The sequence below is a fragment of the Pyrgilauda ruficollis genome, unplaced genomic scaffold (genome assembly GCF_017590135.1).
Source record: "Pyrgilauda ruficollis isolate IOZ18807 unplaced genomic scaffold, ASM1759013v1 scaffold1, whole genome shotgun sequence".
NCBI classification, from domain to species: Eukaryota; Metazoa; Chordata; class Aves; order Passeriformes; family Passeridae; genus Pyrgilauda; species Pyrgilauda ruficollis.
Window position 1 is genome coordinate 18254240 of NW_024508100.1, and position 22640 is coordinate 18276879.

Consider the following 22640-nt stretch of genomic DNA (forward strand, 5'->3'; position numbering starts at 1 on the left):
GCTCGGAAAGGTCGGTGTGTTGGCCTTATGTTGCACAGCTTTACTAGAGAGTAGTGGTGGGAGGGGGGACTGTGGGGATGGCCTCTGTAGAAAGAGGTAAAAGGGGCTGCCCATGTCATATTTTTGTTTCCCAGTACCCAAATATTTTAACAGCTTGACCATTTAACTACCTGCTAGGACTCTTCCATTTAATTGATTTCAGCAATAAATTGTGCTTCCCAAATGGGGATACAGGAAAGTTTTTTGCAAGTATTTTAGGAGTGTGAGTAGTTGTCCTAGCAGACAGCAATGGCTGTATTAATGCTTGCACCTTTAATATAGGTGCTGTTATGGAAGCTTTTAGGTAAGTCTGTCTGCTGGGGAACCTGGTATTTGGCAAGCAAATGTCATGGTGATTGCTCAGGAATACTGGGAAAGTGGATGTCTGTCTTATCTGTAATTTCTACATCGCTGACACATGAAGCAGAAAAGATCATTATCTTTGTTCTTATTTCTGCCTACATTTTATACCTATAGCCAGAGTTTTGATCTTGCACTCCCAAGTAGAAGTAAACTTCAGAAGTAGCACCTCCTGCCCCTCCTTCTCCACTCGCCTGGGTGTCTGCAGAGTTGTTCCTTTCACATATTCTCACTCTTCCCTGGCCACACTTACATCTGCACAATAACTTTCTTCCTTCTTAGATATGTTATCACAGAGTCATTGCCACCATTTCTAACTGGCCCAGCCTTGGCCAGCAGCACGGCTGTCCTGGAGCCATCTGGCATTGGCTCTGCTGGACACAGGGGAAGCTTCTGGCAGCTTCTCACAGAAGCCACAGCTTTAGCCCCCTGCTACCAAAACCCCCTGGCCATGCAAACCCAACACACTAGTTCTTTTTATTTAGCTGTTCTAAAGCATAGAAAAAGAATAGGTAATAAGAAGGGTATTTACTTCAAGGTGTAAAATAGGGAACCATTTCAACTCACATTTTTCCCTATCATGTCAGTTAATGGTTTCATGCATTTTTATAATGTTATGGGTGAAAGGCTAAGTGTACTGGCTCTAGAAAAAACTGCAAAATTCTTTGTCATAGGATGCAATGCAAGATGTAACCAAATGTATTCTATCACCATCAGTTAAAACCAGGTAGAGCAGTGTTCTTTATCTCTTCCATGACCCATCCTTGATAACTCCAGAAGGGATAGCTCTGAATAGGCCAGCTATCAAAACCAGGTAGGGTAGTTTTCTTTATCTCTTCCATGACCCATCCTTTGTCCAAGGCAATATCTTCTGTTAATAGGCCATTAAGTCTCACTACATCTACACCACCACTAGACTGTCAGAAGAAGACTTCACCCTTCTACAAAACCACTGCTTCAACAAAACTACATCTGTCACTCCAAAAAGACTGCAGCCACCACTTAATCAGACTGCTACCAACACCCCCACCAACAGTGTCAGGTTGTATTCTGACTCTGTAAGTGTTGTTTTGTTTTATTTTAACTTTCCTAATAAAAATCTGTTATTCCTATTCCCATATCTTTGCCTGAAAGCCCCTTAATTTCAAAATTATAATAATTCAGTAAGAGGGGGTTTACATTTTCTGTTTCAAGAGAAGCTCCGGCCTTCCTTTACAGACAGCTGTCTTTTCAAACCAAGACACTCTTGTATTACTGATGACTCTGCTGTGGGATTTCACTGTATTATGTGCAGATACTGGTGAATCATTCATGCGGAAGCTCAAACTCTTAAAACTTCTAGAATTTATAATTGCTAATTTAAGTAATTAGACTCTTCAAGAATAAAGGGGAAGTAATAGAATAATAGAATCACAGGAATTTTTGTGTTGAGATCTTTAAGACCATTTAGTTCCAAACTCCATGCCATAGGCAGGAACACCTTTATTCACTTGACCAAGTCACTCAGAGCTCCATCCAGCCTGGCCTTGAATACCTCCAGGAATGGGGCATCCGCAAGTTCTCTGGGGAAACTCTGGGAGTACCTTACCACTCACAAAGTTAAAAAAGAAAAATATGTATTTTAGTTGGATCCATTTCCCATTGTCCTGCCACTACATGTTCCTGTAAAAAATTCCTCTCGATCTTTCTTTTAGGCTCCATCCAGTTACTGGAAGGTCACAATTAGGTCACCCTGAAGCCTTCTCTTTTCCAGGCTGAACAATCCCAGTTCTCTCAGCCTTTCCTCACAGGAGAGGTGCTCCATCCCTCAAATCAGCTTGGTGGCCCTCCTCTAACAGGTCCCTGTCCTTCCTGTGCTGGGACCCCAGAGCTGCTGCAGCCCTGCAGGTGGGGTCTCAGCAGGGCAGAGCAGAGGGACAGAATTCCCTCCCTCCCCTGCTGCCCACGGTGCCCTGGATGCAGCCCAGGACACGTTTGGCTCTCTGGGCTGGGAGTGCCCATGGCTGGGGCCTGTCCAGCCTCTCACCCACCAGCATCACCAAATCCTCCTTGGCAGGGCTGCTCTGGAACTGTTCATCCCCCAGACTGGGCTGATAGCAGGGGCTGTTCTGGCTGAGCACACCCTGTCCTTGGTCTTGTTAAACCATGAGGGCTCACTTCTTAAGCTTGTCCAGGCCCTTCTGGATGGCATCGGGTCCCTTGGGAGTGTTAACAGCACCACTCTGCTTGGTGTCATCTGCAAATTTGCTGAGGGTGCACTTAATCCCTTAATCTATGTCCTTAATGAGTTATTCAATAACAATGGCCCCAGTACAGATCCCTGAGGGGCACCACTGATGTCCATCAGGACTCTCAGCCATTGCCCACTACCCTCTGGATGTGACCTTTCTACCAACTTCTTATCCATCTAACAGTCCACCCATCAAATCCACCTCTTTCCAATTCAGAGAGAAGGATGTTGTGGGGGACTGTGTCAAAGTCTTTACACAAATCCAGATAAATGATGTCTGTAGCCCTTCCCTTGTACCCTGAGGCAGTCACTCCATTGTAGAAGGCCACTGGCTTGGTCAGGCAGGACTTGCCCTTGGTGAAGCTGTGCTGGCTCCCTCAAATCACCTCCCTGTTCTCCATGTGCCCTAGCACAGCTTCTAAGAGGGTCTGTTCCATGATTTTCCCAGGCACAGAGGTGAGGCTGACAGGTTGGTAGTTTCCAGGGTCTTCCTTTCTACCCTTTTTTAAGATGGGTACAATATTTCCCTTTTTCCAGTCATCTGGGACTTCACCTGACTGCCGTGACATTTCAAATATCACAGAATGTGGCTTAGCAACTCTATCAGCCAGTTCTCTCAAGACTCTGGGATGCATCTCAGCAGGTCCCACAGGCTTCTGTGAGTGCAGGTTCTTCAGGTGGTCATGAACTTGATCTTCTCTTACAAGCACTGCTTGCCCACTCCCCATCCTCCTGTCCACCTGCTCGAGAGGTGTGGGAAGAAAGGTTGATATTAGAGACTGAAGCAAAAAATTTGTTGAATAGCTCAGCCTTTTCCTTATCCATTTTTACCAATTTTCTAACACTTTTTTTCAGGGAGGCTACATCTGCTTTGAGGTTCCTTTCCTGGTTTATGTATCTGTGCCTAGGGGTTTTTTAAATTAAAAAGATCAAAAATTTTTCTTCTACATCTGGTTGGTATGCATTTGATTCCATCCTGATTGTGATGCTTATATCAAATACATATTCCTTAGAATGACAGAAGTAATGTTGCCTGCTCATTACTTCAGTACTAATCAAACACGTATGAATCTTATGTCCTTATACAGCTAAAATTTTAATTTTTTTAAATTATACCTTAGAATTCATAATCCTGAAGGGGATGAAATTTGAAAGTATTACTTATTTTCATATCTACTGAAAAGGAAGTAGATAACAAAATCAGATGTCTGCCAGGTTTCACACTAGGATCCATGAGTATTTCTTGCTTGCAGAATGAAAGCATCCTCTGCTACCATTCAGTGTCCTTTGATAGCTAAGATACAAATCGAGAAAATGGAGAATAAATAGCCAAATGCCTTTAAACCTCTAAAGGTTTTCTTTACAGTAGTTATATGGAAAATTATTTGTGCTATAAAAAGTGCTGAGAAGAATTTTTGAGACAAACTGCTAAGGCAAGCAATTCTGTCTCCTATACTTGTTTCTTGTCTGCTACCAACACCTGGATGAAATGTATCTAGGAAAAGAGAACCCTTGTAGACAGAGGGGTTCCACTGATTTGCTACTTGAAACGTCCTTAAAGTGCCCTTCACATATCTACCTAGAAGTCTTTGTCTCCTTGACTTCTTCCTTCTACTTGCTTTCAGATATGTGTATCCATCAGTTGTGGTGTTACCTGTACATCGAAGGCACCTGCTCATTCCTCCCTGTAGCAAGGAGGACACTGACATTCTGCAGCAGCTGTACTAGCAGCATGCTGGGCACAACCTCCCTGTTCTCCGCTTACCCTGTTCCTGCTTTTGTGCTTTCTGTTGAAGATGTTTAATTTCATATTCTTAAGTCATTCCTCCTCAGGAGGTTTGTAATTACTAATGTTGCAGACTTTGAAACTGCATAGAATTTGAAACGACATGTATTTTAAGATATCTAAAGGAAAATCAATGTTTTTCAGTCAAGATAGGTGAAGAAGGCTGTTCCTCGGGTTGTGATGCAAGCTCAGCTAGAAGCATTAGCATCGTGCCGAATGCACCAATTGCTCACTGAACCATCTCTTCCAGTGAGATGTCATAATGTGTTGTTGTCTTGCTCTCTGAGGCTGGCTGTGTATTCACTGCAATGTGCTGCTTAACCATACCAGCTACCTATATTGCCTTGAAATACTGGCAGAAGAGAAGAACTGTAGAACAATGTGTACCATAAGTCCCAGGCCTTTTTCCTTATATATAGCTTCCCACCAAGAACAAATCAATTTTCCATCAGAGGCCAGTGTAGACCGTACCTCAGTGTTAAAAGTGTTGGATAAGAAGCAGCTGTCTCATATGGCAATGTAATATGCTCCTTTTGTTAGAGCCCAGGAGCAAAGCCAGTATGGAATTTGTTGTTAAAATTGTTCCATGTTCTAGGAATGTTCTTATACTAACTCTTTGCTACTAGTTTGAGGAACTGATTAGTGTACTTTTATATACTTTTCTCAAAAGCTACAATAACCACAGGGTGATTGTAGGATGGTCTGACTTCTCATAGCTCTGTTACATATAAATTGCACTAATCGCTCTTACATTTTGTCCAGCATTTTGGTTCTCTTTCAGAATAAAATGCACTTCCTTAAGCTAAAGGCAGCTGATCAATTGGTAAAGCCCCCTGCCATTTTTTGGCAACCAAGGAGCAAATGTTTTCCAAAGCACACAAACCAATCAGATAAGATATGTGGTTGTAGTAGTAATTTAATGTTAAAACACTTTTTTTTCCTTAACAGCTTTTATACTTCATATCACCTTGTAGGTCTCTTCCAACTAAGAATATTCTGTGCACCTTCCACAGTACCTGAAAAATAGCAGCTACTTAAGCCTGTAAGATTCAGGTCAGTGTTGTAGGCCAACATCTTTAGATGGCAAATCCTATGTCTTTATTGACAAAATAAGCTTTTTCAGCTCACTCAGCCAAAGAAAAGATGTTTCTTGTTGCTGATTCCCTGTATTAACACTTCAACTTATTCTTTCCCCCCGAAGTATTTAATTCCAATACATTTGTTATGGGTTGAAAAGAAGAAAACAATATAATGCTTTTGGATGATTGCTTGGAATTTTGCAGATGAAAATCAACAGTATGAATACAGCCTTTCTTAACTGAGCCACTGTGCTCACAGATACTTCAGAAAATGCTGTCTTTAGCTGAAATGGTGGTGCTTTGTTCCCAAGATACAAATGACTCTTGTGCCAGAATGAGTGTAGCTGCAGAGTTTGAATAAATCAGCAGGTTTACTACAATGTTTTGCTCAAGAGGGAATATTTTTGCTTAAACCATAGCATAATGTAGGTGTGTTCATGCTAGGACATTTTAAAGGATGTCAGTACCCATGTACCACAAAATGTTTCAGTAGCTAAACCCATGATTTATCAAAAGATCTTTTCCCTCAGAGATGAGTAGTTGCTGCTTGCTTTATCCCACAGGGAGGTTTGTTTGGGCCTAAATGAATTGTGGTAATTTAGAGTTTTGTCCTCCCCTATGTAGCTGTGCCATATTTTGTGTTGCAAGGTGGATGTGAGTTTACCAGGACAGCATATGTTTTCAGGAAATGCTAAACCCTCCATGCAGGTACTCCTGTGGTCATGATGAGTTCTGGTAGTGTTTTAAAGGGGTGTTCCTATCAACCTCTAAATTTTTGGAGAGGGTGAAACTTTAGTTTTGAGTTAGTATCTAAACTGTTGCCTTTCAAACTCACCTCTTCAGACACCAGTTTTATGTCTGGGGTTTTTTGTGATACGCATACAAGCTGGGGCACCTAGAGCTGTCTTCAGCCTGCAGTGGGAGCTGGGAGACTCCCTTCTACTCCAAGAGCTGAGGCAGTGTGCTGCCTTCCATGGCTCAAAAGTGATCAACAGGAGGAAGATATTTGAGTCTGTCAGCACACTTGTAACAGTGTAGAAATTTTTCTCTAATTCAGCTTGGTCTGGAGCATCAGGCTGCCTATCACAGCAAACGTGATTTGTGTCTAAGCCCAGAGGTTGCCTTTGTGTAGAGCTCAGATTCTGCAACTGGCCATTCAAAGGCATGCTACAAAGCTGGAAATTATCCCAAAGAGAAAGAGCTGTGTATAAAATAACTTCCTGATACCTCAAATGATAAACTAGCTTTGTCCTTAACCCTGCCAGAAACTGATGGACAAATTACTAATGATCTTGTAAGCACTGTGCTGGAAAAGGGGTAGCCTGCTGCATATTAGATCACATTAAGTAATACCAGACTTCTAGGTTCAGAAAGTTTCTCTTCAGGTACGGGAATGTGGTTGGCAGAACTGCCTGTGTAAGTGCACCAAAAAAATTTATATTCAGAAAACGCCAGAACTGTAACATGCAAATGAGGATTTCCCACCTCTGGAAAATGTGGCTAATATTCTACTGTATCTCATGAGCTAGAATTGTGAACTCTCCTAATGTATTTCCTATCTTCTGTGTGTACAGCAGGGTGGAAGAAAATATGAATGAGTATGTTGGTTTCGGGTGGTAGGGGATTTTTAGAGAAGAAGGAAGGAGGAGGCAGTAGGTGGGTGAGAAAAAATGAGGTGGAGAGAAACATGTTGCATCTAAATGAAGTGCTGTGTTCTCTCGAGCTGTTGTTACCCGTGCTGTTAAGACCAGTTAGTCTAAGGAGAGAAGTCTGACTCTGAACAGTTAGTGTGCTGCTTGACCCTATCACAAGATAATATTCAGTAGCAAATGCTGTGAAGAAAGTGAATGCAACAGCTTCTGTGGGGAAAAATTGGCAGGAAGGCAAGTAGAAGCAGACTGTGAGACATTTCTTACAAACTGTGCTTAGAAACCAATCTGTTCTTCTTTATTGTTCTCGGATGAAGGGATGGATTATAAATGGTGAGGCCTGTGATTGTACAGTATCTGCAGCTTCTCCAGTTGAAGGCTGAAAACTCTTAATGGTTTTTATGCAAAAAAGGGTAAGAATCCATTAAAAATTCTGAAAATGTACATGTAAAAACCTTAGGCTCAAGAGCAAATTATTATTTTATGCAGGAGAAGGAGGATTGAAATAACAAAATTCTAAATATGTTTTTACACTTCTTACCTACATTGCTTATAGTTTGGCTAAGATAAATATCTAACTTTGAAAGTTTTAATATGAAAGAGATTTCTCATGTCATCTCCACTTCAGTCTGTCCTATTTATGTTTTTGATGATGTCTACATACTAGGATACATGTGTCTAGAAGCATAAAAAATTACAGGCGTTATGTGAGTGCTGTACAAGCTCAGTGCAGCAATGAATGGTCCACTCTTGTCCCACTGAGTGCTAACAGCTCTGTTCATAGCCCAGACTCATTCCCACGAAGTCAAATGTTTGAACAAAATACGTGGCGGCGGGGTTGGATGCTGTGCCATGGGCCCCAATCACTCTCCGCAGGGGCAGGAGCAGCCTGTGCCCCAAAGGAGCTTTGGTACAAGCCCGGAGAGGTTTGGTACCGGCGATGGCACGCCTGGAATTCGCTGCCTTGGAACCCGCCCGTGGCTGGGCTCAGCTCTGCTGCTCCCGCCGAGAAGGACGTCCGGGAAGACCCCGGATCCAGCCACGAAACGGGTTTGCTCCTTCTGCTCGTCTTTCTCTTTAAAAGAGCACCTTGCCTCGCCGCGGCTTGCATCAAACGTGAGGCAAACGATCCGCGAAACGGACGGAAGCAGGCTGCAGCCCGGGGTGATTTTTGGGAGATAAGCCGCCTGGTGCTCGGCGGGGTCGGTAGGCTGGGTGACAGGGCCATCTGCTGGCACAGCCGCGGCGACAGCATCCCTGGAATTCCGCTGCGAACGGCGCTCCTTCTGGGAGCGCTTCATGGCTTCGTTCTAACTTCCAAACAGCCGTCGCTCTTCTTAAATTATCTTTTTAAGCGGCTTCGTATCTTGTATTAATTTCTGATTTGGTAGCAGAACTTTTTACTGTAAAGAAAGACAACTCTTTAACTAAAAATTTAAACTTCATTCAAAAGTTAAATTGGATGTTTGATCTGGGGCTAGTATTGCCTTAGATCATGCCAAAACCTAAAAACTGTGTTCTGAGGAAGTGTGGCTTTGTAGAAGAATCTCTCAGATAAACGAGAAATTAATGTTAATGCTCGGCATTCCTACAAAAGATATACATTAGGGATATTTTGATTAAAAATACAAATCAGATATTTTGTGAACAAACATCAGCTAAATGGTCTGTCATACTAACATTGTTAATTTTTTTGTGTCTTCAATATTGAAAAGGCTTTTGGAGGTATTTTAGTTTACTTTTTCAAGCACTGTGCAGTCAATGCAGTGTCTCAAACGTAACAGACATGTCTAATATACATGTGTGCTCATGTTTACCTGTCTGTATGTTTAAGTACATCAGTCCACACTGCTTGACATGAGTGTATTGCTGATGTAACAGGTCACACGGTTGTCTGAAACCTGCAGCAGATTAAGGCTAATCCTGATTCCAGTAGTGTTTATAGTGACTCTCTTAAAGCAGTACCCGTCATCTCTCTTGTGATTACAGTAAGAGATGTTATGCAGTAGCTCCTTGCTGACAGAATGGCAATTTATTGTAGACTAAAATGATCCCCTGAGAATGCACTTATCTGACTGTATCCAAAAATCTTTTCTCTTCTGTCCATGACATTTGTTGTCTCTGGCATCATATACCTTCATCCCACAGAGAATGCAAGTTATTACATACTGCCTAGGGGCTGTTCTGACATTTTTGACTTCTAAACAGTTTTCTAGTTTTTTACTCCTTTCACAATTCTTCAAATGAAATGACAGATATGGATTTCATTACAGGACCTTGGACCAAAATTATTTATTGCTCACCTAGTAAACCTAGCCATAAATGTAATTGATTTATAAATCCCACAAAAGCACAAACATTAGCCAGTGGCTGCTTGTATTGCTGCTGTGTAGAAATAATGTGTATGGAGGGAAAACTTTTCTTCTGGCCAAAAGACTGTGCAAGCAACAATATTTTATGACCTCTGTGGATGAGGACTATTCTGGACCAAATTTTTTCCTGGTAGCTCATTCTATATTTTCACTTTCTGTTTTAATGACTGTTTTCTGTTATCTGTTCTAAAAGGAAGGCAGAATGGACTGCAGTATATCATGAAGGATGGGTTGGACTGTGGAGAGGAGGAAGTAACTCCTCTTGTCTGAGAAACTTGGAAGAAAATGTCTATGGTACTAGGAAGCTAACCTGACAACATGAGTAATATAGACAGAGCTGTTCTGACCATCAGGGTGAAATGGAAGGCCAGGTAAGGTATTGTTTCATGTTTATATTTTTCTCTTGAAACTCTTTTGGCTAAATGTAAGTGTGGTCCAGTAACTGTAATTTTTGTTGTCAAGTTCACCTGTGAAAAATTGCACTGTATAAGGGAAATGGCATTTTACCTGCAATGTCCAGTTTTGCTCCTGATTTACTGTGCTGAGTACTGGTCTCCAAGTTGTCTACACTTGTTGAAGTTCTTGTTTGCACAGTGATGTTGGGCTACTCCAAATATCAAATGTGTTTTCTGACTTCGGTGCAACTGCATCTCTTCCATGTGGCAACACGTTGGTAATGAAAACCTTGTTTTATCACAGTGGAAGAGACCGTGGGTATTGGGTTTTTTTCTGTGTGATATTGGATGTGTGATGTACAGTGTTACAATTCCTGTTAAAGTACTGAGTCAGATCACTTTCTTGTCAAGGTCCACAAGTTCCACAGAACTGGTTCTGAGCGGGCTCTTGCAGAATGTAAATGCAGTAAAACAAAGCCCTCCAAAGAACTGTAAAAGGATTTGTCATAAATGGGACGAAATCTTGCATTTGTAGTAAAAATGCAAGGGAATACAACTTTTGCAGTGATACCCAATCTGCTGGTTTTCTGTCTCAGCCCTAGCTTGAGAGTAGGCAGCGCTCAGGTTACTCGGAGAGGGGGGAGCAGGCGGTGGCAGGGACAGAGCCCGCGATCGCTGCGGGGCTCTGACAGCTGCGGGGGGACGAACGAGCTGCTTCTAGAGCCGCAGCAGCGTGTCAGCACCTTGATTTACTTCTTTGGATAGTTTTGGATGGTGGCAAACACTTCTGTGCCCTTGGATGAACAGTTTTATTTAAGGTCCAGAAATGAAGATGAGGAGCCTCTCCTCCTTTTACGTCTCTCTGTGGTTGCTGTTCGCAGCAGTGATACTCAAAGGTGAGAATACTGCTTGCTAGCTAAATGTTGCACTGAAGTTTATTTTATTCACATAGGATCTTGTGACCTGATGTACCCTACACGGCTGAGCCCCAGAAGTGTTTGATCTATTCAGTTTAACTTTGTGTCACTGATGCATAGACAAAACGATCATGTACGACCAGAATTGCAGTGCTCCTCGGGCAGGTTTGATTTGTTGGGCTTTCTTTTTAGTCAGGAAGATTTGCTTTGAACTCTTGATTAGTCCAGAAAGTAGGTGTGAATCACCAGAGATGTACTCCAAAGCACTCGTTCCCTGCAAACTGCCAGCTGGCATTTGCACGAGTCTTGCAGGCGTGCGGGAGCCGGAGTGCCGCGGTGACAATGACTCGAGCAATCGGCCATCGGCGAGAGCGGCGGGTGCTCCGCTGGGGCCGGGCTCACCCCGCAACCCACGGGGAGGAAGGCAGGGGCAAAGCGGGTGGGCACCCATCACCACAGGGCACCGGGACAAATTAACCTTTGTTTAGCCACAGGCTGGGCTTTGAACCAGATAAGGAGAAGACCGATAAAAAGCAGGTCCTGTGAGACGGCATAATACTTCTTATCATGTATGGTGATATTTGTCCTCTCCTTTATCTACTCTTATCTTTTCTTTCTTTTTCTTTCTTCTATACTTTCTTAAGTGCAAGCTTTATGCTTTTATATAGTTTCATTTCTATAGATAGTAACCGATACGACTACGTACCTCTTTCCCATTGTTGGAATTGAGGCAATTTTTAAATTTTTTTGGGTAACTTTTAGTCAGGGCTTTGCTCGCCTTTGCCCGGGGGAGGGGAATTGAAGTTAGTCTTCAAAGGACCGTTCACCGGGTGAGGTCTGATGAGTTTAACATCTGCATATGGGGAGTAGCCAGAAGGTACCCAGGAAATAAAGGAACATTAACGGGCATTACTCCCCCGGAGACACTTGGTCTGGGAAAAGATTGATAAGAGAATCAAGGAATGAGGGTCGAATTAGTATCGAAGGGATCAATAACCAAGAGAAGATTGAACACTAAGAACTGTGTAATTTAAAACGAGCGAATGTGAATTTCTTTGGGGTTTTTATGTGTAAATAGGTGAAAAGTCTGGTAAAGGACCATGTGCGATGGAATGGTTTTCATTGCACAATCCGGGCATGTGTGTATGAAATAATTTCTATTGCATGTCCTGCTTAGAATAACATCCTGCCCAGATTAAAGTAATGCCTAATTCTCTAACATGGAAGAGGAGTTGTTGGAGAGTTTCTGTTTCCCTGTAGTTTCAGTGACAGCATTGCATCATACACATAAATATGTGTATTTATACACAACCATTCAGGGTTGTTTCACTCTTATCCATCCCAAGGGATCTACTAAGAAGAACCTCAGTTACCCCACCTTCAGGGGTGGGTTTTGGCAGAGTGCTTCTGTTGTTCTTGCCTTTTGCTTGCAGAAATTTGTGTATCTATGTAAAGAGGCTGCCTAGAGAAACTGTGATGTACAAAACAGTATGAAACAGCAAAAGTATAATTTAAAACCTCAAGTTTTGGCCAATTATCTTTAGTATCTAAGTTTGGATAGCAAGAAGCATCTCCAAATACATGGTTTTGAAAAGATGTTGGTGCACAGACGTATTCACACATTAAGCAATTGCCAGCTTGTGAAGAAAAGCAGCTCAGACATTTTACAGGTGGTAGTTTAAAAAAAAAAAAAAAAGACTAAATTTTTGGAAGTAGCAGGAATCTTACCAGTGCTGCATGTGGGGACATACCAAAAGCCATTAGCCTGTAAGTGTAATTTCAGACCTTGCTGACTGGATGTCAATAATATCTGCCTGTGACAGTCATTAGTAAAATAAAAGTGATTATATTTACTTTCAAAAAAGGGAGGGATTGCTATATACAGTATCTTTCAGTGGGTGTGAAAAGCTCAAGTTAGCTATTCACTTGCTCCAGGTGAACACTGTCTTTATTTGAATAACTTCATCAGGTACTCTTCTGTAGCTGAACTAATGACATTCTACCATATATGAATGATAAATATGGTTATAGCAAATACAGCCTGAAGCAGTAGAAAGGAGGGGCTTTCTGATGCTGCTCAGTGTTTAATCTAATGTCCTGAACAAGTGCATGTTTTCTAGCTGTAGAATCAGCCAAAGGAAAATATGCTCACATGCTGTTTAATGAACTGTTTGAAGACTACTCCAATGCTCTGAGACCAGTGGAAGACACAGATAAAGTTCTGAATGTCACCCTTCAGATCACGTTGTCCCAAATTAAAGACATGGTGAGTAAAAGTAGAGTTCTGTTTTTCTAAAAATATGCAGGAATATACTAGATGCAAGCCTTTTGTTTGGAGTAGAAAAAGCAGCCTTCAGTCTGTCGTGACAACTCCAGGAATGCTTCCTCACGGGCAGGGGAGAGGGGGTGGCCTCAGGGACTGGGGGTGTGTTCTGCTCTCCAGTTTTTTCTACATTCTTCTCTGAAGAATTGCATCACTTAAGGCTTCCATTATAAGTCTGGAGACTTAGAGCTGCTGAACTTTTAAGACTCTTTTGTAGTTAGGTGTTGGTATCACACCCTCCAGGCAACTTTTGCTGAGTTTTAAATACAGCAAATGCTTTTTCTAAGCTGCAATTAATTTCTACATAAAATCCATAAAATTAGCCTTCAGTAATTTTATAAATATAGTTTTTTAGATACGCTTTTAAGGTAAAGGAAAATGTGTCTGGAAGGAGAAGGAAAGATTATTTTTATGACTTCTGAATTATAATTCCAAGGCCTCGCCAAGCTCCCAAATAATTTCTTAGCCTGCATCTGTTAGCTATTTGCTGTTCTGAAGCTTGGAAAAGGAAGTTAGGAAGAACTGGGGGCATTAGATACTGTGATTAAAACTAGGAAGGGTGCTGAGAGATGAAGGTTTGCACAAGTGAGAGTCCAGACCAGTGAGTTTCCTGTACAGTGTATGGGCCTAGATGCCTGTCTGAGAATTATTTTGTGGCCTGTTAGTATTCTGGCCTGTTTTGAGCACTACATAAAAGCCATGTCACAAATGCTGTCTGCATATAAGATGTGATTTTTGTCACCTTCAGCTAGAAATATTTCTACATTTTTATGCAGGATGAAAGGAACCAAATTTTGTCAGCTTACTTATGGATTCGACAAAGCTGGTATGATGCATACCTCAGATGGGACAAAGACAAATATGATGGGCTGGATTCTATCAGGATCCCAAGCAATTTGGTTTGGAGACCAGATATTGTCCTATACAACAAGTGAGTGTGGCTGGAGAAAATCACCTTGCATATTTGAGGGAGGGAGGGGGTTAAAGGAGAAAATGGCCTGCAGAGTCTGAACTTTCATCTCTACCTTACCTTAGAAAGGGGTATGTTTGTTGTCTTAACATTTGTTGTTGATAATCTAAATATTTTGCAATAAAGCTATAGACAAGATCTGAAAATTATGCTACCCAACAAATTTTCTGAATTTCTCTGCACTGGGAATTGAATACTCTGGCTGTCTGAGGTGCTTTCTGCTGAGGCTCCTAGAGAACTCTGGAAGATTGTCCACAAAAAGATGATACATAAAGGCTGCACTCCTTGTCTGCTCTCCTAGGCCAATAATGACCTGCAGACTGTTTTCATCTTTTAATGGACTCTTATCCTACTGTGTTCTGTTTGAGGTAGAGTTTGAAGGAACTATGGCCAACAAATGCAACATAATTCAGCAACACTGATGTTTGACATTCATGGGCATTCATACCTGTAAATAATGGTTAATAGTAAGTTCCTACTAAAATTCAGTGTAAATATGATTTCAGAAACACGCTTGTGATGGTGTGAAAGGAGGGTCTTCCCCACTGCCTACCATCTCTTGCCCTCACCCTTAAGTTTTTGTCTGTCAATCCTGATTGCCATTTTTCTGTCTTTTAGGGCTGATGATGACTTTTCAGAACCAGTAAATACTAATGTAGTGCTGAGATATGACGGAAAAATCACTTGGGATGCACCTGCTATCACAAAGAGCTCTTGTGTAGTGGATGTGTCTTATTTTCCTTTTGACAGCCAGCAGTGCAACCTCACCTTTGGGTCCTGGACCTATAATGGTAATCAGGTAGACCTCATCAATTCTCTTGATAGTGGTGACCTCTCTGACTTCATAGAAGATGTGGAATGGGAGATTCATGGTATGCCAGCAGTTAAGAATGTTATCACTTATGGCTGCTGCTCTGAGCCTTATCCAGATGTGACCTTCACGCTGATTTTGAAAAGGAAGTCCTCTTTCTACATATTTAACCTGTTGCTTCCCTGCATTTTGATATCTTTCCTGGCCCCGCTGGGATTCTATCTCCCTGCAGACTCTGGTGAGAAAGTGTCTCTGGGTGTTACAGTTCTTCTTGCTCTGACCGTGTTCCAGCTGATGGTTGCAGAGATCATGCCCCCATCTGAAAATGTACCTTTGATAGGTGAGCTTTACACACTTAGTCTTTAAGCATGACTTATTAATAGCCGGGCTATATGTCAGAAAATCTTAATGTAATTTGTGATTTCTGGAAAGATAAATTTGCTACATTTTTGAAACATAATGAAGTACTTAAAATATGTGTGGAATCTGTACAGGTATGCTGCAGTTTTTAGAAGTTATTTTGTGTTTATTTTAAATTATACATTAGCTAGCTGTTTTATATTTATTAAATATAATTAGATATTTCGAATTATGCTATCACATCTTGAAACAAAGCTGGTAATGGAAAACAATTTTAGAACTAACGCAAGAAGTATAATCAAAAGCTATAAGCACAAGGTCAGACTGTTTCAAGATACGTTTCTGTCAGATCCAGACAGTTGGATGGCCTGGCTGTCATACTCACAGCTGGCTTAATATCTGACAATTGCTACCCTGGATTATAGTTCCTGAGAAGTCATTATGTTGAAATTTAATTTATGTCTGGGAGTTCAGGAAAGTTCATGTGCAATGAGAGGAACCCAGCTCAGTCTGTTTTCTCCATTCCCACGCTCTCCCTTGCCATCCTTTCCAATCCCTTTGAAACTGGGCTCATGTCGCACTTGTCTGTGGCACGTCCTGCCTGTGCTGTTGCCGTCAGCTCTCGCTTCTCCTGCAGAGGCTGCAGAGCAGGGCTGGGAGCTGCTTCTCCGCACAGGCTGGTTGGGTGCCCAGCCGGGTGCTTCAGCTGCCAAAGCAAGGGCAGAGGAGCACAGCTTGTGCTCCTACAGCTGTGTGCTCCGACACGGGAGCAGGCAGCACAGTGATTCCGCATGCCAGCCGAGCAAACATGCCTATTCACTGGCATGTTTGAATGTGAAAGCGCAGATCTGCTGGTGTGGGGCGCGACAATAGCTCAAACAAAGTGTGATCATCACTGTTGTTAATACCTGAGGAAATGGGATTTTCAAGGTGCCATGTGAAGCCATTGGCATGGGGATTTTGCAGATCCTATGAAAAGAACAAGGCTCTTGAGAAACATTTTTGAGCTGCTTTCTGAATGGATGTGTCTGAAGTAATCAGAAGGTTTAGCTTGGAAATATTTACCATGCTAATACAGTAGTCACATATTCATCTGATAAAGACATGCCAGTAATGAGTATGAGATTTCATTTTAATGGCTTTTATCTTTGTTTTTAAATGGTGAATCCTGATCTAAGAGAATTAAGGTGATTAAAATTTTATTTCCCTTGCATTTATGCTTAACACTATGTTGTCACACTGTTACATTTCATTGAATTTTTTATTAGAGTAACATCTTTAATATTATTTTATTTTGTGTTCTAGGGAAGTACTACATAGCAACTATGACCATGATCACAGCTTCCACTGCATTGACAATCATTATAATGAATCTCCATCATTGTGGCTCAGAAGCAAAGCCTGTTCCACAGTGGGCCAAAGTGGTTATTTTGGACTATATGTCAAAAATCTTTTTTGTTTATGATGTGGGTGAAAATTGCACAAGTCCAAAAAGAGAGAAGGAAGAAGAATGTAGGTTAGAGGGGGATGATGGGTGTCAGAGGAGGCACAAAGAAGTGAGGAGTCCTCTTTCCACTAGGAATGACGACTGCAATCTCAAGGAGAAGCTCAATGGAAATTGGAATAAAAGCTATGGAGTTAATGGTGAAAATGTTAGGGAGACTGTTAATTGCTGTTCTTGTTACAAAATGCTGATTAAAAATATTGAGTATATTGCTAATTGTGTTAGAGACCATAAAGCAAACCGGGCCAAAGGAATTGAGTGGAAAAAAGTTGCAAAAGTGATGGACAGGTTTTTCATGTGGATTTTCTTTATCATGGTGTTTTTTATGAGTGTGCTGATCATTGGGAAAGCTGCTTAACTGAAAATGATTCTATTCCTTTTGTAAATCTGAATATTCTATGTTAGTTTGTTTAGGAGGAGTTCAGTGATAGGGGTGCTTTTGAGATCTTTGTCTTGCATTCTGTAACAATAAATAAATTGATTCTGTAGGCTGTGACAGTGAGTTGAGACATAGCACAACTGAGGACTTTGCTGGTGACCGTCCTTGCCTTTTAGTACGGGTGTGCTGATGAGGCTGCAGGACAAGCAGTCAGTGCTGCACCTTGGTGGGCGCTGGCCACTGCTGTCCGGGACAGAGTGCTGCAGCAGTGCAGCAGACAGCCCAGCAGGGAGTTGTGTATTCACAGGGCTGCATCTCTGCACCTTGCAATTTGATCAGCCTTTTCTTTCTTCCAGGGGAAAAAAAAAAAGTGCGTTTGTGATATCACTTGTGATACATTTTCTGGAGATCACCCCTTCACGACATTGCCTTTTTCCATTTTATTTTAGCTTTACTTGAAAACTTATGTTTTTTTGTTCCAGCTCACTGATCACTGTTCATTTCATAAGCTCTGCATGCTGTGCCTTTATCTTCTAATATGGTTGAGCTTACTGAATATGATCTTCCTCTTCAAAATGTTCTGCTGAAGAATGTCACCGTGTTGTCATCATGGCTCAAATAAGCCAGATTGCCAGGGTTTCTTTCTCACTGAGTCAGGGGGCTTCTTTGCAAGTCTTTCTCTTGAGCCTAATAATTCTCCTGTCCTTCCTACGTCTCATTGCCCTGGGCATTTGTTCAAGGTGTGCCTTTAAATGTTACTTGAGACTGCTAAAATAGGAGGCTGTGACTTCTGTCTTCTCTCACTGTCTTTACCTGCCAGTGTTCACCCTCTGTGTCTCTTGTTCACTCTTACAAGCTCTTTCATACTTAAATTTTAAACAGTTTACAGGAATGCCAAGGTTGCTCGGTGCATTACATAGCACAAAATCATGATTTACAGACTCTTTAAAGCAGTGCCATAATCAACACTCCTTGCTCAACACCTTAGGTCTTACATATATGGGAAAATGTTTGTTGCTGACAACACCAAAAACCCCTCTTCTGTGTGTTAATTTCTGTTAACCCTCTCAGACTGATGGAGCTCTGAAAGGTGTCTCTTTTAGTAAAGTAAGAAACCAGTACCTCGGGCATGCCCATGGCAAATAAATTGCTTTTGCAAAGCACCCTGAACTTTGAAACCATGATATTCTAGATGGGGTGGGAGAGGCAGAATGGCATTGTAATGGATCCCAGTCAAAAGTTCATGTGATAAAACTAATTTTCATAATTGTCGCAGTTAATAGGAGCATACCTGTGAATCAGTAACTTAAAAGCAAGGAGCTAAACTGGTAAAGTGATGCAGTTGTTATGCCCAAATTTATTAGAAGAAAGGGAATTGTCCTTTTTATTTTGATGATGTAAATGATGCATTGAATTGCTAATGGCAGGTTTTCTTTTGTGTGGAATAATTAACACTGTAAACTTATCTGGATTCTCATACATAATGCAAACCTTAAAGTCCAGGTTTTAATGTAAAGCTAAACTGGGTGTGTAGCCAAGAATAAACTCAGTATGTGGAAAAAGTCTCAAGTGTGTTCCCTGTGTATTATCAGTTCCCGCTCAACCAGGGTAACTTTGAGCAGCTCTTTGGAAGACAAGCTGTTCATTTTCGTTCACTGTGCAGAGAAACGATTGCATCCATTTGCCACATAGTTCAGGGGCTGGCACTTACACTGCCTGCTGGGGGAACCTGGTTTGCTCTTCGTTGTGGAAAAAGTTAGTGTCTGTAAAGCTGAGGGAGTAAGGTATTTAAAGATAAGGGTAAAATATTCAGAACAGGAGGCTTCAGCATGGAAAACTGATGACCAAGGGTTCATTTAAGGCTTATGGGCGGCATTAAGAGCTACTGTTCACAGTCTCTTACAATATAGGAACAGGGTGCATGAAATGTACACAGTGTGTGGTGGTGGAAGAGTCTGTACAACACACGATAAGGCTGAAGAACTCTTTGCAACAGGATTGGTGAATGTCAAAAGATTGTATGGATTTCAAGACTTAAGGGAAAAAATAAAAGAAAAATCTAAATACTGTCACCAAGCTTTTAAAGGAAGAGTGATATTTTAGGGATTCATGACTATATGATCTTCAGTGCTCTTCATCCCACTGGTGACACCCACTGGACGCAGTTTAAGATTTAGACAGCCCTTTAGTCTGATTCAGAATATCTTAGAAATTCAGTTTTTGTCCATGTCACTCTGTTCAAAATAAACTGCTGCAGTTGTGGGCTTTCCATGTGTAAGGGAAAGTTTGCAATCATAGGTGAATAGTGGGCCTCTGTCATTCTAGTACTTTTCAGTACTTTGCATGCTTGGATGATGTTGAAATAATGTTTTGTAATTCCCTAATACTTTTTATGTGAAGATATGATGGTATAAGAAATACCTTCCTTGCAAGAATATGACTTGAAAAATAGTTCTAATGATTCAAACTTATTAACTATTAAATTTGCTTTGAAATTTTTATCATTTTCTTTGGATCACAAGACATTCTCAAGTGTTTCTTTAACCCTTTATTTACATAAGGTGATTTTTCTTGATCTTGTAAGAAAGACTTTTCCATTTTTAGTTCACAAGAGCCCTGGATTTGATAAAGATTGTAAGTAGCAGATGATGAGTGCCAGTAGAAGCTGGTCCCTGAATTTTTGTGATGCTAGGACCCCTGAGCCATGTCTCTGGACTTGATCATCTTTCAGGGTAAAAACCATGATGTGACACTGCATGCCATGATTCTGGTGACAAGGCTGACCCAAGGCCCATCTACTGCCATGCAAGGGCTACCTGGTTTAAAGCTAGCTCAGGAGTTTCTGACTAAGCTGTAGGGACAGTAGCTTAGGTCTTAATATTTGCAGAATCACAGAATCATTTAGATTGGAAAAGACCTCTGAGATCACCGTATAATGTCCAGTCGTTTCTTGAATACTGTTTAATCTAATCCTATCTGTCTTGGTCTCTTCCTCTTTCCTTTGTGTGCCTCGTGCTTAGATCCAGCAATCTTTGAGGAAGATGAAATTCAGAAACTATTAATAACTACGATTCTAGTAACATAAAATTAGCTATTTATGCACTGAGTAACTCTGTTTACCATGAAGGCAGCAGGGTGACTTTATATTTACTGAGGAGAACAATGATGCTGTAAAAATATGTTTTAGATCTATGTGCTGCAGAGGCCTTAGAGGGATGAGCTGACAGATTCTTTTGTTGCACCATCTCTTGGCAGAGAGATCAACTCTCCCTTCTTGTACTGAGTCACTGCAGTGTTGAAATGAGGAAAAATAGAAACTGTCTCTTGTGATGCCTTCACTGTTCTTTTCACAAGCAGAATTACAGAGCTGAAGTGTAATGGGATGTTGGGGTGTTGAATTTTCAACAGTGGGTGCAGAAAGATAGAAGATGGTCTTTCCTAACCTAGGAAATCTGTTTGAGTTCATGGAAATTGGAGCAAGAGGGTTCAGACTAAATCAAAAAGGATCATCCTGAACAATAAATGACATTCTGAGAAGGAAGAGATTTTTTCCCATATTTCAGGAATTCATATGTCACATTCTAAGCATCTACATCTTTTGTCCATTGGTTAGCAAAGCTTGGTTCTCTGACACTGCCAGAATTATGATACATGTCTCACAGTCACTTCTCAAGAAATGCAGGAGTGTGGCAAGAATTCCTGATTGTGCACCAGTCCCAATCTGAGAAGATGAAGACCTGAGTATGATTGTTTTGGAGACAGAAGAAGGAGACTATGGACTGAAAGGCAACTCCTCTCATTCTGTTTACAAAAGTGTGAAGAATTCATCTTTTCTTACAAACTTCTGTTATTCATTGAAGAAAAGAATATATTGACTCTTGTTTTCTTTCTTAACATGTTTTCATCAGTGGCAATACACAGGATCAAAGGTGACCTCTGTAGTTTTTGTGCAGCCACCTCCTTTGTACTTGCAGGTAGAGTGAGTGACCTAGAGCTCAATTAAAGGAGGGGAGCAAGCTGAACATCTATTTTCTCACTGTTCTCTGAAGCCTACTAAAAAGGAGAAATCTTTATTCTTTGCTAGAGACTCTGTGGAAGGGACACAGAAGGTAGTGAAGGTGTTTGTATCTAGTTTGTGCTGTGCAAATTAGGGCTTCATTGTCTCCCGACACTTTTAAGAACTCCATTTTACCTTTGCAGTGAGGAATAACAGAGATAACCTAGCTCAGTTTTGTTCTTATGTCTGTCTTTCTAAACACTTTTGTACATTTGATTCCTAGTTTGCAGACCACTGAAGATCTGCAAGGCCACCAGGAGTGCCCTGCACCACAAAGGTGAGTGTCTCAGGTGGTGCCTTCTGGTGACCTGGGCTGCAGGGATGGGCGCTGGTGGTGAACTAAGTCATGCCTAAGTCACATGAGTTGCTCTGTGTGGCCATGGCAGTGCTGTATCTTCTGCCAGGTGTACTTCTAGCCATGGTGGTTGAGAAGGCCATCCGGAGGAACCTTTACATCAGGATGAAATACAAATCTAACCATAGAGGGTGGGATGTGAGCTTATGGGGAGCGTAGCGGGGTGGAAAATAGGGTCTGTGAAAAAGCTGGAATGTGGAACTGCCCTGGTCTCTTCTTGGGTATTCCTGCTTCAGAGTAGAAGTCCATCTACTGAATTTTCTAGAACATCTAGAAAATGCAAATTGAGATTAATAAAAAGGGCATCTGCAATTCCAAGTAGGGTGTCTATTCTACTTTCTGAAGACATTTATTTAAAAAGTGATCCACTACTACCTTTTTTAGTAACTCATCTAGGATTATGGATTTTTCTGGGGAGTAGGTATTGGTTTTTTTCCTTTGCCATTATCATGTTATCTGTCTTGACATTCACACAGATACTCACAACAAATCTTTATCTCTATTTTAAAATAATTTGAAACAGATTTTCATAGGTCATTATTTTTGTTCATATCACTCTTCACTGAACAAGATTTTATCTATGGTGTTGGGAGTGCTGGGGAGACTGCACACCACAGTCTTTCCTACATTTCACTTTTGTTTGAAGAATGCACTAGTTTTGATTAATTTAAATGCAATGCCAGAGATGTCAAAAGAAGAGTGGAGCAAAAAAATCATATGCTTTAAAAAAATTACTTAAATTTAACCCAGATTATTGTAGGCACAATGTTTCACTGAATAGAATTATTAAACTGGATTCATTGGGTATTTGCTTGCTATGTGTCTGTCACCACTAACAGACAACTGGATTAATAACAGTCTTAAATACTGTATAGTCACATCATACTCTGGTTTTGTCTGCTTTTGAATTCTCCATTAGCATGCTTAACAACAAGTTAGAAGGAAATTTTTGAGGCAATATAATATGAACAAATAAAGAATTATAGTATTATTAATGCACAGATCTGCATGCTTCTGTTGTTAGTGTGCCATAGATAAGTAACAGATCTGGCTC

The 22640-nt window shown here is 41.1% G+C and overlaps 1 protein-coding gene across 1 annotated transcript; it reads left to right on the forward strand.

Annotated features, from left to right (window-relative positions):
• Positions 1 to 10736: 10736 nt before the first annotated feature.
• Positions 10737 to 17153, forward strand: CHRNA9 (cholinergic receptor nicotinic alpha 9 subunit). Its single transcript, XM_041458445.1, has 5 exons — positions 10737 to 10806; positions 12948 to 13093; positions 13927 to 14081; positions 14739 to 15271; positions 16597 to 17153. Exons 1-5 carry the CDS (start codon positions 10737 to 10739, stop codon positions 17151 to 17153), a joined length of 1461 nt encoding a protein of 486 aa, XP_041314379.1.
• Positions 17154 to 22640: the final 5487 nt, after the last annotated feature.